This window comes from Psammomys obesus, unplaced genomic scaffold, assembly GCF_907164565.1.
Source record: "Psammomys obesus unplaced genomic scaffold, mPsaObe1.curated_primary_1811, whole genome shotgun sequence".
NCBI lineage: Eukaryota > Metazoa > Chordata > Mammalia > Rodentia > Muridae > Psammomys > Psammomys obesus.
Window position 1 is genome coordinate 6,802,009 of NW_026588752.1, and position 12,612 is coordinate 6,814,620.

Below are 12,612 nucleotides of genomic sequence, written 5' to 3' on the forward strand. Positions count from 1 at the left end.
AGGCAGTCATTAGATCAAGTATTAGTATATGTATTTATGCACAATAAAAACATTTACAAGCTGAACTGGAAATTTTAGCTGAAGTTTAACAGTTTTTGTTTATTATATTAAATAACCAAAACACCTTTTATTCCCAAAAATTGGTAAAGAATAAATAATGTAATTTACAATATGGTACAAAAAAATAATCAGAAGGACAGGCATTCTGCTTTATACATACACTGTATATTTATAGTCTATAAAACAAATTCACATCTCAAGCCGGAAACCTCAGATGATATGGCTTAACGATTATCAAAGCAAACAGCACTAGTTCTGCCTGCCGGCTGCGCGTCTCCAGCCAGTGATCTTACGGGAGTACGGGTTTGGCTGGTGCAGTGCTTCCAAGACTGGACTGACCTCACCAGGCAAACCTCTGAGAAAGGGATGTGGGTTTCTTTCCTTTTTAATTTTTTTTTTAAAATTAAGACAAAGTACTGTATGTCCTCATGAATGCATCTGGCAGATGTTTAAAAATTACATAAAACAATTTTTCTCTAAACTTGTTTTGACCATTTCTAATAATGTGGTCTAGTTAAAAATGCCATCAAACTGAATGAGACCTCCTCCAGCAGAGGTCACCACAGGAATGAAAAAGAAGAGGGTGGAAAAAAGGCTGACCAACAGATGAAATGTCACCAAAGTCCCACTCCCTGAGCAAGTACTATGCCCGACAGGATAGATGGACTTCAGCTCGGCTGAGCATCTTCTCTAGGACACAATCCATGCCAAGCACCAGAGATACAGGTTCCCAATCTTTTGAAAAGATGAATCAACAAGTCTAAAATATTAGTAGTAACAAAAAAATTTTCTCAAAAACTGATTGCATGTATATCACACTAAGTTCCAATGAGGAAAGGAAGCCCTAGGTAAGCATGAACCATCAAAACTGATGGAAAGGCAGAGAAAGAACATGTAGAACCCAGGAGGCTTTCTTGCTGCTTTAAAAAAAAAAAACTCCAACCTTTAACAGTTTCCAAGTTTTATGTATAGATATTTGATTAAGCCAGGAGGAGTTATACCCATTGATTCTCTGCTACAGATGTCATTGTTTGTCCTTTAATAGGGTGATTGAGGAGCACATGAGTGGCTGGCTGTTAGAGCAGTGGAAACTTCTGGCATCCTGTCAGCTTCCCTACAAGAGTCAGTCCACTCCACATCCGACTTGCTGCTTGGTGGGTGACAGGGCTGTAGTCTCTGCTCCTAAAAGCAGTCTCACTTCCTTTTAGAGGTCACTATGCATTCACTGCCTGATGGGCATCAGCTCAGGAACCCAACTACCTAGTACTATATGCTCAGTCACCAGGATTCTACAAGCACCCATGCTTAATGTTGTGGGAGAGGAAGGGCAACTAGCAGTGGCCCAAGCTGAGCCTGGTGTCCTAACCATGCTAAAGTCCCAAGACCCACTAAACACCTCAGGTAAGCAGGGCACTGCGGAAAGCATGCGACTGGGTGAAGACACTGGCCACTTCACCACAGTCTGTCCCAACAGCACTGCGTGCTGCTCTTCTCATTCCTTTAAGAGTCTGACTTTTGCCAGATGAAGGGGTCTACCCATCAGGATCTGGGCAGATCCTTTAGCAGTACCTGTGGCAGGAAGATCTTGGGAGGTAAAGGGGTTTGCTGTCAAGAACCTCTACCCTCTGTTTTTGGAGTAGAGTCTACATTCTGGGGTTTGTAGTAGCCAGTGAGACAAGTGGGTCAAGTGTCCCATCAGGGATGTTTCCTCCCTTTCTTCACTGCAGATGGAGGTACATAAGGGCCTAGGCTGGTCTTCAGGACTACTGGGCAAGTAACAGGTAGAGAGCAGACGTGACAATTTCAGGAGTTAGAAAGGACCTTTCTAGCTGGGTATAGTGGCACAAGCCTTTAATTCTAGCACTCAGGAGGCAGAGACAGGCAGATCTCCAGGCCACCCTGATCTACGAATTGAGTTAAAGGATAGCCAGGGTTACACAGAGAAACCTTGTTCTAAAAGGGGGGTGGGGGAAAGAAAGGACCTGTCAGCCCTGACTACTGTATGGAGAGTAAGCACTGAGAGGGTAGTGCAGCTGTCACCTATTTACCGAGGACCACAGTTATGGCTTCCTAACATTTTAGGTCTGGCAGGAGTGTGACTATGTTACAAGGATCTCGGGAGGGCAACGGAGGGAAATAAAAACTCTTGTTGGCACTATTCTGAGAAGGATGGCCAAAATCATGAGGGCTGAACAACACTGGGCTCCAGAAGAGAGATGAAAAAATACCATCAAACTGTGAGCTCTTCCCACACCCTCTGACACCTGTACCCTGGTTAGATCCCAGAACAGGAAGAGAGACAGCCTGGGGCAAAGACATGCTCAGACACCGCAATAGCACATGAAAAATTAAAGCACGCATAAAATCTGTAGACACAGCAGTGCATTTGGGGTGGAGGGCAGGTGAGCAGAGAGGAACAGTATCTTAGGTCACTTAGAAGGAACTAGGCCTTAAGCACAGAAAATGAGCAAAGCCACCTAGAGGACTCTTACTATTCCCTGTCCATGTTTCCTGATTCTTAAACCACAAGAAAACCATCTCTAACCAGCTTTGTAGGACCCTATGAAACATCCACACAACCTTGTAAGAGACATAATTTCTTTCTTCCTTCTTATGACAGGCAGAACCAAACCTCTGGATGGGGGAAGCACTAGGTGAGGGTCAGGAATCTTGAGAATATAGCATTAGTTACATGACTCTGGGACCCTTCTCTGATTCACTGTCAAGGCATCCAGGAAGTATCTTGGGTTGAAAATACCACCAGGCAAGAGCCTGGTCTACATTCACTGTCTCTTGCAACATCAGTACAAACAAAACAGCCAAGCAGGGAAAGGATCGGAAAGAAAGCAGCAGTGGCTGTGGTCTTCCTTCACACAGACTAACAGCTTCCAAGACAAAATGAACACCAGGCATGTCTCTTGCAAGGAGGAGACCCACTGGAAGGCTTAACACGCAGACACACAGTTGGGATTGCCACACAGGCTATAGGACTGCAAGTAAGGGCTCCGATACCAAAAGGATTTCTGATGTCTACCCTTCTCAGAGCTTGTCCTGGCCTCTATGGATGGTATCACCCTGATTGTTGGACAGGCCATGACCAGCGACTCCTATGGGCTGTGTATCGTATGCTGTTAGAGGTGCTCTTCCTCATTGTCTTCTCAGGATTCTGGGCTTGATTTTCTCTACTGTGAAGACAGTTTCAAGGGCCAGCCCCTTGTAGATCTCCTTTGTGGATTCCAGGATGCCCACGTCACAAGGCACAGTCATTGAGAGAGGTCACCAACAGGATTACCACCTCCTCCACCATCAAAAAGAACCTCTCGGCGGCCAGGCTCATTGATGGACAATTCTTGAGCCAAGTCATTAAATCGAGATATATAGTCAATGCTGTTCTCATTCATCATGCACACCAACTGGGAATCTACCACCTGCAGGAGAGAAGGGACAAGAAGACATTAGTTGGAGGATGGCTTACCATCCTGACTAGAGGCTCTTGAGCCCCAGAGCAGAATGTCAATGGAAGGAGCCTATTGCTTTATGCGAAATTTCAGAATCCTTTGTGGTCTAAGCACATGGACTTTCTCTAAGTACATACTCTGTACACGATCCTAAGAATGCCTCTAAGAACATGAAACATCTAGATGCTGAGACTATAGCAGCAGCCACTGCCTCTGACTCTATGAGGAAGACAGTCCACAGAAAAGCCAATAAGAGAAGGAAGATACCAAAGCAAGCAGAGCAGTGTTTGCCTCTGAGAAGAGTTAAGTGAGGGTCTCACAAGTGCGGATACAAAGGACATGGAAGAGCATTTGAGGAAAGAACATTCCGATCCAAAGAAATAGCAAATGCAAAGGCCATGAGAAGACAAGAGTGTAGCTATTTAAGAAACATTAGAAAAGCCAGGTTCAGTGGCCCATACCTGTAATCCCAGCACTTGCAGAGGCAGACACAGGTGGATTTCTGTGAGTTCAAGGCCAGCCTGGTCTACAAAGCAAGTCCAGGACAGCCAAAACTACACAGAGAAAGTCTCAAAAACAAAACAAACAAAAAACAAAAAGACCCACAAAAAACAAACAAGCAAAAACAGTAGAAAGATGGTAGGCTCAGCACAGTGAGCAATGCAGAGAGAGAAATACTGTGAGGGACAAAGAAATCTGTAAGACATTATCCCGGGGAGCTGTCATGGTTTATCATCTCTCTCCATTCTAGTGGAAGATTCTTGAAGAGCAGGGACTTTTGTTGCATCCACATAGTGACTTTATTAACATCTGGTAAGACTTGCATGGATTTTTCTTAGTGATCTACATGACATGAATGAATATGGTCAGAACTAAACTTTAAAATTTTTACTGGAAATGTTGAACAAACTGAAACTTGTTCTTAAAAAAAGAGGAGAGCTGGCAAGATGGCATAGTGTACTACAATTTTTTGAGGCTGAAGCAGACAGAAGTTTTATGAGTTCAAGACCAGCCCAAAGTACATAGCAAGGCCTTGTCTCATCCATACGTTCATCCCCTTCTCACCATAGACCACATCCATCACTTTTACTCAGAGCCTACCATCTGACCACTGCATTCATAAATGATTGCTACACTTCCAGATGATGAGGGCCCTTTAAACTGTAGAGTTCTTGGGAAGACCCTCTGCTGAATATACTGGCTGGATCTGCAGGTGAATGTGTATGCCCTTCACTTGCTAAAGATAATGTATTTTGTGCTGTTCCTGTGTCCTGAATACCATATCATGGGGAAAAATGCAAATGCTGACTTGAGGGTCTGGCTGGCTTGAAACTCTGCATTCCTGACCCCTCCAGGCTTCAGAAGTGCCCATCTTATAGGAACTAGGGACTCAGAGCATCCATACTAACCAAAAAGAAAGAACAGTCTTTTATGTGAAATATTTACTCTACAAGGAGCCCTATGAGTAAAGAAGCCATTGTGAATGGGTTTGAGAAATACCACAGACTGAACAAGAGAGGGTTCAGGAGAGACGGTTCAGTCAGTAAAGTGCTTTCCATGCAGGCATGAGGACTTGAGATTGTACCTCCAGTAACCATAGAAAATCAGGGTACAGAATCTGTAATCACAGTTGGGAGATCAGAGATAGGTGGCTCTCTGGAGCTCATTGACCAGTTAACCTACAAGAATCAATGAGTTCTGGTTCAGCTTCCTTTCTCAAAACATAAGGTAGCATGCTAGTGTAAGGGTCAGTGGGTAAAGACACTTGTCAAGTTAGACAACCAAGTTCAATCGTTGGGGCTCACAGAGCAGGCAAGAATTCTTCTAAGTTGTCCTCAGATATAACCCCTCACTATCACCACACAACACAAGGACAGAATAAACTGAAGAGCAAGGAAGGAAGGAAGATGCGTGGACTTCTGGCATCTTCCTTGACATGAGGGAGAGTCAAAGTATTGATGTCTTTATTCTTCTTTAAGGATTTACTTATTTATGTGAATATTTGTCTGTGCGTGTATACCTATGCTAGGTGTCCTCTATCATTCCTTCCAATTCCTTTGAGGCAGAATTCCCTCCTGATTCTGGGGTTTACATTTTTAGGCTAGTCTAGAAGTCAGCAACCCCCAATCTATCATCCTGCTTGTGCCTTACCACACTTAGAGCTGGCACAGGCACAGGCTGCCTGGCCAAGTTGTTACATGGACTTTGAGGTCCCATGACCGCACAGTAAGGGTTCTTAAAATTACCTAGCTCCTCTATTCTTATATTGTTTTGAAATTGCCAAACATGTCATGGTTCAACTCAGAAGTCATCAAAGCAGTCTATGGCTCCACATTGGAAAACTGAGAAACTAATGAATTTTTAAGAAAAAGTTTTAGTTTTATATTGTTGCTATGGTTTGATTTTTATTTTTCTGAGACAGGGTCTCATTCTAAATCCTATGCTGATCTCAAATGCACTGTTATCCTCCTACCTCAGTCTCCCAAGTGTTGGGATTACAGGTTTATGCTACCATGTTTCAAGAAAACAGCTATTTTGAATATTGTGCTTTTCCTCAAGTGTCTGGCTAAAAAACTCTCCTGGAATAACTACCAAGGTCTTGATATCCAGGCAACCAACTTGGGAAATGCTGCTTGAGGATCTGTCTCACCTGGCGTGTACTTTGATCAAGTCTCTCCTGCAGTTCTATACCCAGCACCACAGCTGTCCTCACGTCTCCCACCAGTGCTGGCCCTGTAGTGCTAGCTGGCTGGGGACACACAGACATCATGAGGACCTCTGCATGACTGCAGGGACAGATGGCATAGTCCAAAGATGGGAAGGTACACATAGACAAAGGACAGAACTCTACTGTAGCAGAACCTGTTCCCAAGTTCCACGGAATCATGGCCTCAACACATCATGGGAAAATGCTGTTCAAAGGCAGCCAGGGCAGGAAGGGTGATAAAGCAACATCTAACAACTCCCAAATGGCACTATGCGTATAGATCAGGTAACTGGATCACACAGCAAGGGAAGGGCATGAGAAGATTCAACAGCATTCTGCCTGCTTTTGGTGACCTGGCTCTCCACCCTGATCCCATGCTTCCCAGGTTAAGAAGCCTATGAGACAGCTGCTACTTAGAGTTTGCTGTGGTCCATCAGCTGTCTCAGTGCTGTCAGATGTCTCAGAGATTAAACACCAGTGTGTCGCTCTACCTTACACACAGTCTTGATAAGCATTCCTTAAGACCCACAGTACCTCCAGAATGGAATGGGAAGGTAAATAAGTTCAAAAATATGGCCCTGCACTTACTTCTGCAACATCAGCCAGAGATCTGGACACAAAAGAGTCCCTTGAATTTCCATCCAACAAGCTAGGTCCAAGCAAAGACGTGCCACTGTTGGCTCCAACAGTAGTTGGTAGCATCTTCCTGCTCTTCTCTGGGGATATGAAGCTGGCTGTGGAGAGAATGTTGAGTCAGGTGTAAGTGTTCAGCTAGCCCAGTCAGGTCGCTCTAGGTCTCCATCTTCACGCTTCTATCAAGGGCTACCAATGGCATCAATATGCTATAGCAAGTTTTTGTCATCTCATGATGTTAGTGCATATTCATCTTTATCATTTTCCAAGGGCCTCAAGGTGCCGTACTCCTCCTATATTGTATTCTCTGTGGACAGATCCTCACTGATGGGCACTGACTTCACAGACTGCAGGTGGCTTTTGCTCAAGTTTGCGCTGTATCTTGTGATAGTAAAACCACTGGTGAAAGGCTGGTTCCCTGCATTCCCCACCAGGCACAGTACCCATAATCAAGGATGGAAAAGTTTGTAATTATTTGGGTAAAAGCCTGGGTCCTGGCAACTGTAAAAGTTAAGCTTAGCTACCCATTCTCAAAACACCTACTAAAGAAACAAGCAATAGTGAAAAAGCAGAAAGTGAGATTTATTCACTGTAGCATCATGGGAAAGAAGAACAAAACAAACAGGTTCAGTGATTCCATCCCCCAAACTCATGTTCAGGATACTGACAGGTTTGGATTTAAATAGAGGTATGAATAACTAAGCAGTCTTGCCAGTGTGTGGTGGTGTCTATGACTGACCCATTGTTGATTTTGTTTCAGTCTGTCCTATAAAGTAGTGTAGTAAGTTATAAGAACTGAATGGAATCTCTTCCCGGGGGAAGAAAGCCACATTCTGCAATTCTCCGTATGTGGTTAAGAACACCACCACAAGTCAGCTGCAACATCCACTTCAGAATATCAAACTGAATATATAAAGAAATTGAGAAGATAAAGATAGTCTGGTCTGTCTTTGCAAGAGCTCTGTAAGAAGGGGTTGGGCTAGCTGGACAGACTGAAGAAAGGATTAAGAACCAGATGAGTGACTTGAATGTTCTGTCTGCACTGGGCTGAGGGCTCTCAGAGTGTCTATAAGCACACTAACATCCAGTGAACTACACACTGAAAATCTGTATTTTCTTATAGGTAAATTACACCTTTAAAAGTTAACTCAGAAATAAATACTTGAGAAATAACAAAAGTGCTGAGGTCTGGCCTGACTCCAACCTTGGAAAGAAGATTCCCTCAGAAACACTCACCAAACAAGCTGCTGAGTGAAGAATCTGTAGAGTCACTGGGGTACCACTGGGGGTCGTGCGTGGGAGATGCAATCCAGTTGGGCTGGGGGCTGCTGGATGGGGAAGGAAGACTCTTGGAACTGTCACTGCCATTCAGTTTTGCTGGTGAAAGAGGAACTCCTTCACCTGTCAACCAAAAACTAAGGTCAGAGATGCTTCCCTGGACCCCTATCAAGGCAGCATGAGGCAGAGGCTCTGTACCACTGAACCCAGGAGACCCAGGATGCACTGGGCCCACACCAAAAGACATCAGTTTTCTACAAACAAGGATCACAGAGCCTTCAGGGCAACTTCATGGTATAAGAAGGGCACAATGAAGAACACAGTAGGCAGGGTCAGGTAGACCTTATGCCTACAGTGCTGTGCCAATCTTTATGATGTTTGCACCAGCCCCATGGGAAACACGATGATCCTGATTTTATCCTGTAGGGTACACACAGTTCCCAGTCTACTGCTAAGAAAGCAAGGTTCAGACAAGTCAAGGACCTATCAAACACATGGGCTAAGAGGCTGTGAGTTCATGTTTGTCTGAACCCTGAAATCTGATTCATGAGAGCAGGCAATAGCTGTGCCATTGCTACCAGGAACACCAACACAGAGTAAGTGGGACCAGGCTGTTGGTGACATCTGTGCAGCTACTTCCTACCTAAGCACTACCTGCAAACATGTAAGTCGCCTTCCCAATACGCTCACATAAAGCTGATCCCCAGCCTTCAAAGAACCTTCTAAACCATCTCATTCTTATCTCAAGGTCAGGAGCAACCCAAACAGACCACTAGTGGCCCTAGATCCCAGGTACTGCTCCTGTCAGAGCCAGACAGAGGTACCTTGTAGTGACAAATACTGAATGCTAAAAACTGACAGTTACACTGACACTTTAACAGCTAGTCTTGCAAATACTTAGGCAGATTAGGTTCCCTATGGTAAGTTTGGCTGCACTATTTTAGTGAGAACCTAGTTCTAGGAAAGTTTTGCAAGGCCATCTGTACTTACTGTACTGGCCAGAGCTGATGGCAATTTCAATGATGGAGTCACTGATCTGTGTAGCAGGTTCTCCCTGTGAGAGAACATCCTCAGGTGGGCCAGGGAGGGATATGTCCAGCAGTGCAGAAACATTGGGTGGGGAGAGCCTGGTGCTGGAGCTCTCTGATGAGGGTAAAGGTGTGGAAAGGCCATTCTGGAGATGAGCCTTGGGAAGCTCAGGTAAGGATAGAACAGATGATCCCTGCGGGAAGGGGGACAATTACGGTTCACACACAAGGTGCCTATCAGCACTTGTAACAGTGAGTAGAGTTTCCACCTCTGGCTTGGCAGTTGCAACTAATGCAGCCCCTCACCCACAAGTCTCCAAGAGAGGAGCATACTCAGGAAGTATACTTCTTCAGAAGAAAGTTAAACTAGGATAGGGTGAGCTTACTTCCGTTGGTGGCATCTAGGCGGAGAATAATGCTCAGAAAGCCACCAGCTGATAACCTCCTGCTCCCCAGCCCATAAAACCCAGCCCTTTAGAAATGGGGTTAAATAATGGAAGCTGTAACCAGGGACAGCATAGCTCATCCACTCATGAAGCAATAGCCAAGTCAGGTGAAAGGACAATGACGATGCTGGGAAACATGGTCTATGCACCCAGGGAGGGTGGGCACTGAAACCCCAAAGTGTACCCTACCTGGAAACTGTCTGTCATTGGCTCCTGCTCTTGTCTTGGAACGCTAATAAACGGGTCATTAGTGCCCTGGAACAACAAGAACAATGAGTGGTCCACACTGAGGTGGAGTATCAGCCAAATACTTGTCTTGCTGTAAACCAAAGAAAAACTCTTTTCACTCACCCCAGTGTCCCTACAAACAGGAGCAGAAATGGATTATATTGTAAGCTGGAATGATGGAGAGCAATTCTCAGCCTGTTGGTGCTGCACTTATAATCTTTTATTGTTTTTTAGGAGGAACCTCAACAGCTCAGTGAGAGGCTGACCACCGAATCTTAGGCCCTAGAGCTTCATGGGGTCTATCCACCCACCCTTTGCTCAAATAGACCAAGAAATTAGAGAACTTGGAGATTCATGAAAAAAGCTCTATGAGCTGTTCTCTACCCAGATGTACCAAGCACTTACTATCACCTGGGTGGGAACACATGGGCTGATATCAGCCACTGGGTTGAAATTCAGAGCTACACCTTTATGCATGTTTTAGCAATGGATTCTTTAGCATCACACAGCAAACATGTCTCTTCAACTCTCTCACTCTGTGCTCCACTGTAGATGTTCAAACTTTGGCTTCCCTGGCTCAGTGTCTCCTCTAACCATCAGGCCTCTAAAGGTATAGCAGGCTCCAGTATAATCCAGGCCCATGACCTGTGCTAGTGGTAACATCAAATAGCCCTTGTAAATGTACTCATCCTTACAGTAGAAACAGGGTTGCTGTTCTGGTGTGGTCCAGTGTCACCCTGCCCCGAGATGGCAGTGGTTGCTTGTTCTGAAGACAGTGGAGAGATGACAGATGAGCCATCGGCAGGGATGATGCCAGCACTTTGAGCTGCTAAGTCGATGGCACCTGGCAACAGGAGTGACATATCAACCTCTGCTCCACAACACTGCACTCCATGATGTGTGCCCCGAGAGCTTGGGACAGCTTCGCCCTCACACCTCTCTTCAGTGAAGAGCCAAACGATTTATATACTCTTAGCAAAGCAGTAAGACATTATGCCTTGGAGAAGAAGAGAATATTACAAAGATGTATAACAAAAAAAGCAACTAAGGAACCTCACATAGCGGCTGTCACTGTGCACATTACAGACTTACTGGGCAGGTGACTGGTGGCCTGAGATGGGAGGACCTTGGGCACTATCGGTCGAGACAGAGCTGCTTTGGTCAGAGAAGACTGGATGGGCCGGAACCAGCCTCTCCCTGTGAGAGGAAGACAAATGCAACTGTATCAACTGGTTTGTCTATGTCTTACTATGCACAATGGGGCTATGGAGGACTTCCTTCACAGACATAGCTAGGATCATAGCAATCCACTTAACATTTCAAACACTTGCTAACTTAGGGACTGGGAGGTCATACCATACAGGCTCCTAGTTAGGAAGAGATATAAGTTCAGTCCCCAGAACTCAAATGATGGCTCACAACCACCTGGTAACTCCAGTTTTAGGGAATCTAACACCCTCTTCTGGCCTCCACGGGCATTAGACAAGAACACATTGCACAGACATACATGCTGGCAAAACATACATACACATAAAATAAATACAATTAAAGAATAAAAGAAGACAACTCATGAAGTGACAAGAGAGAAGGCTCAGTGGTTAAGAGCACTGCAAAAACCTCAGATTTGTTTCCTAGTACCCACTTGGTGATTCATAACCACCTCTAATTGCAGATCTGACTCCTCTTCTGGCCTTCATAGGCTTTTGGTGCCCATAAAGGCACTTACACATACACATAAAAATAAGTAAATCTTAAAAGAAGAAAGAGGAGGAGGAGGAAGTGGTAGTGGCTTGTTAGGACTAGAAACATAGTTCAGCAGTGCAACAGTTAGTTACTCTGCTTGCTGCCTACAGCTCTGGATTTGATCCAAAGAATCATGATCAGAATAGATTAGTCAAGATAAATCAACAAGCCTATGTGTTCACTTAAGACCACTCTAAGGCTTAATTCAAAACAGTGCACCAGCTACATTTACAGATGTAAATAAAACAACACATTTATTTCATAAGTGCTATCAGGGCTCTTACAGTCCACTGAACTGAACTCAGTGGTGCTGCCAACAAAGGCAACGGGACACACGTCTAAAGAAGGTACACCCCAACCACTGGCAGGTAGGCCCAGCACAGTTCTTGTATATGCTGGGAGAATGAACACAGATATGCTAGAAATGTCACACAAACAGCCATGGAGAGCCACAGTGAGGCATGTTCAGGTAACATTCAGAGAAAGCTGTCCCAGGGGCGCCTGGCCTTACCGGCTATAGGAGAATTAGACAGGATGGAGAAGGAGCACACATTGTGGGACTGGTTTTCAGAAGGTCTAGGCAGTAGTGTCCTCTGTGAGAAAGAAAGAAAAAAAAAAAAAAAGCGAATAGTAAAGGTGATAAGAAGATATCGGTGTCAGCTAGGTAGTGGTGGCACACACTTTTAATCCCAGCACTCAGGAGGCAGAGGCAGGTGGATCTCTGAGTTTGAGGGCAGCCTGGTCTACAAAGCAAGTTCTAGTCAAGGAAGGCTACATAAAGAAACAAACAAAAAAACAAAACAAAACAAATAAACAAGATATTAGTGTCAAAAAAAGAACACTCTAGAATGCTGGGTAAGACCTTTCCCAAGGAAAACTAAAATGTCAGAACCTAGTTCAAACCTAGAATGTTCTAGGTTTTGCTGGATACAGGCAACTGGATATAGGCATCTGTTTATAACCATGGGGTAGGCTGATAGAGCTAAATGCTAAGCATTTTGGTGGGCAGGATGGAGAAAGTTAAGGGACTG

General features: G+C 44.7%; 1 protein-coding gene across 2 annotated transcripts in view; it reads right to left on the reverse strand.

Annotated features, from left to right (window-relative positions):
• Positions 1-72: 72 nt before the first annotated feature.
• Cramp1 (cramped chromatin regulator homolog 1) overlaps positions 73-12,612 on the reverse strand; it is a 53,669-nt gene continuing 41,129 nt past the window's right edge. For both annotated transcript variants that reach the window (XM_055604667.1, XM_055604668.1), the window contains exons 14-21: positions 12,093-12,174; positions 10,931-11,035; positions 10,534-10,682; positions 9,800-9,865; positions 9,127-9,358; positions 8,095-8,259; positions 6,814-6,959; positions 73-3,488 (exon numbers count right to left, since the gene is read on the reverse strand). In XM_055604667.1, the coding sequence (XP_055460642.1) occupies positions 3,324-3,488; positions 6,814-6,959; positions 8,095-8,259; positions 9,127-9,358; positions 9,800-9,865; positions 10,534-10,682; positions 10,931-11,035; positions 12,093-12,174 (1,110 nt within the window). In that variant the 3' untranslated portion in view covers positions 73-3,323. The remainder of the gene's footprint in view (positions 3,489-6,813; positions 6,960-8,094; positions 8,260-9,126; positions 9,359-9,799; positions 9,866-10,533; positions 10,683-10,930; positions 11,036-12,092; positions 12,175-12,612) is intronic.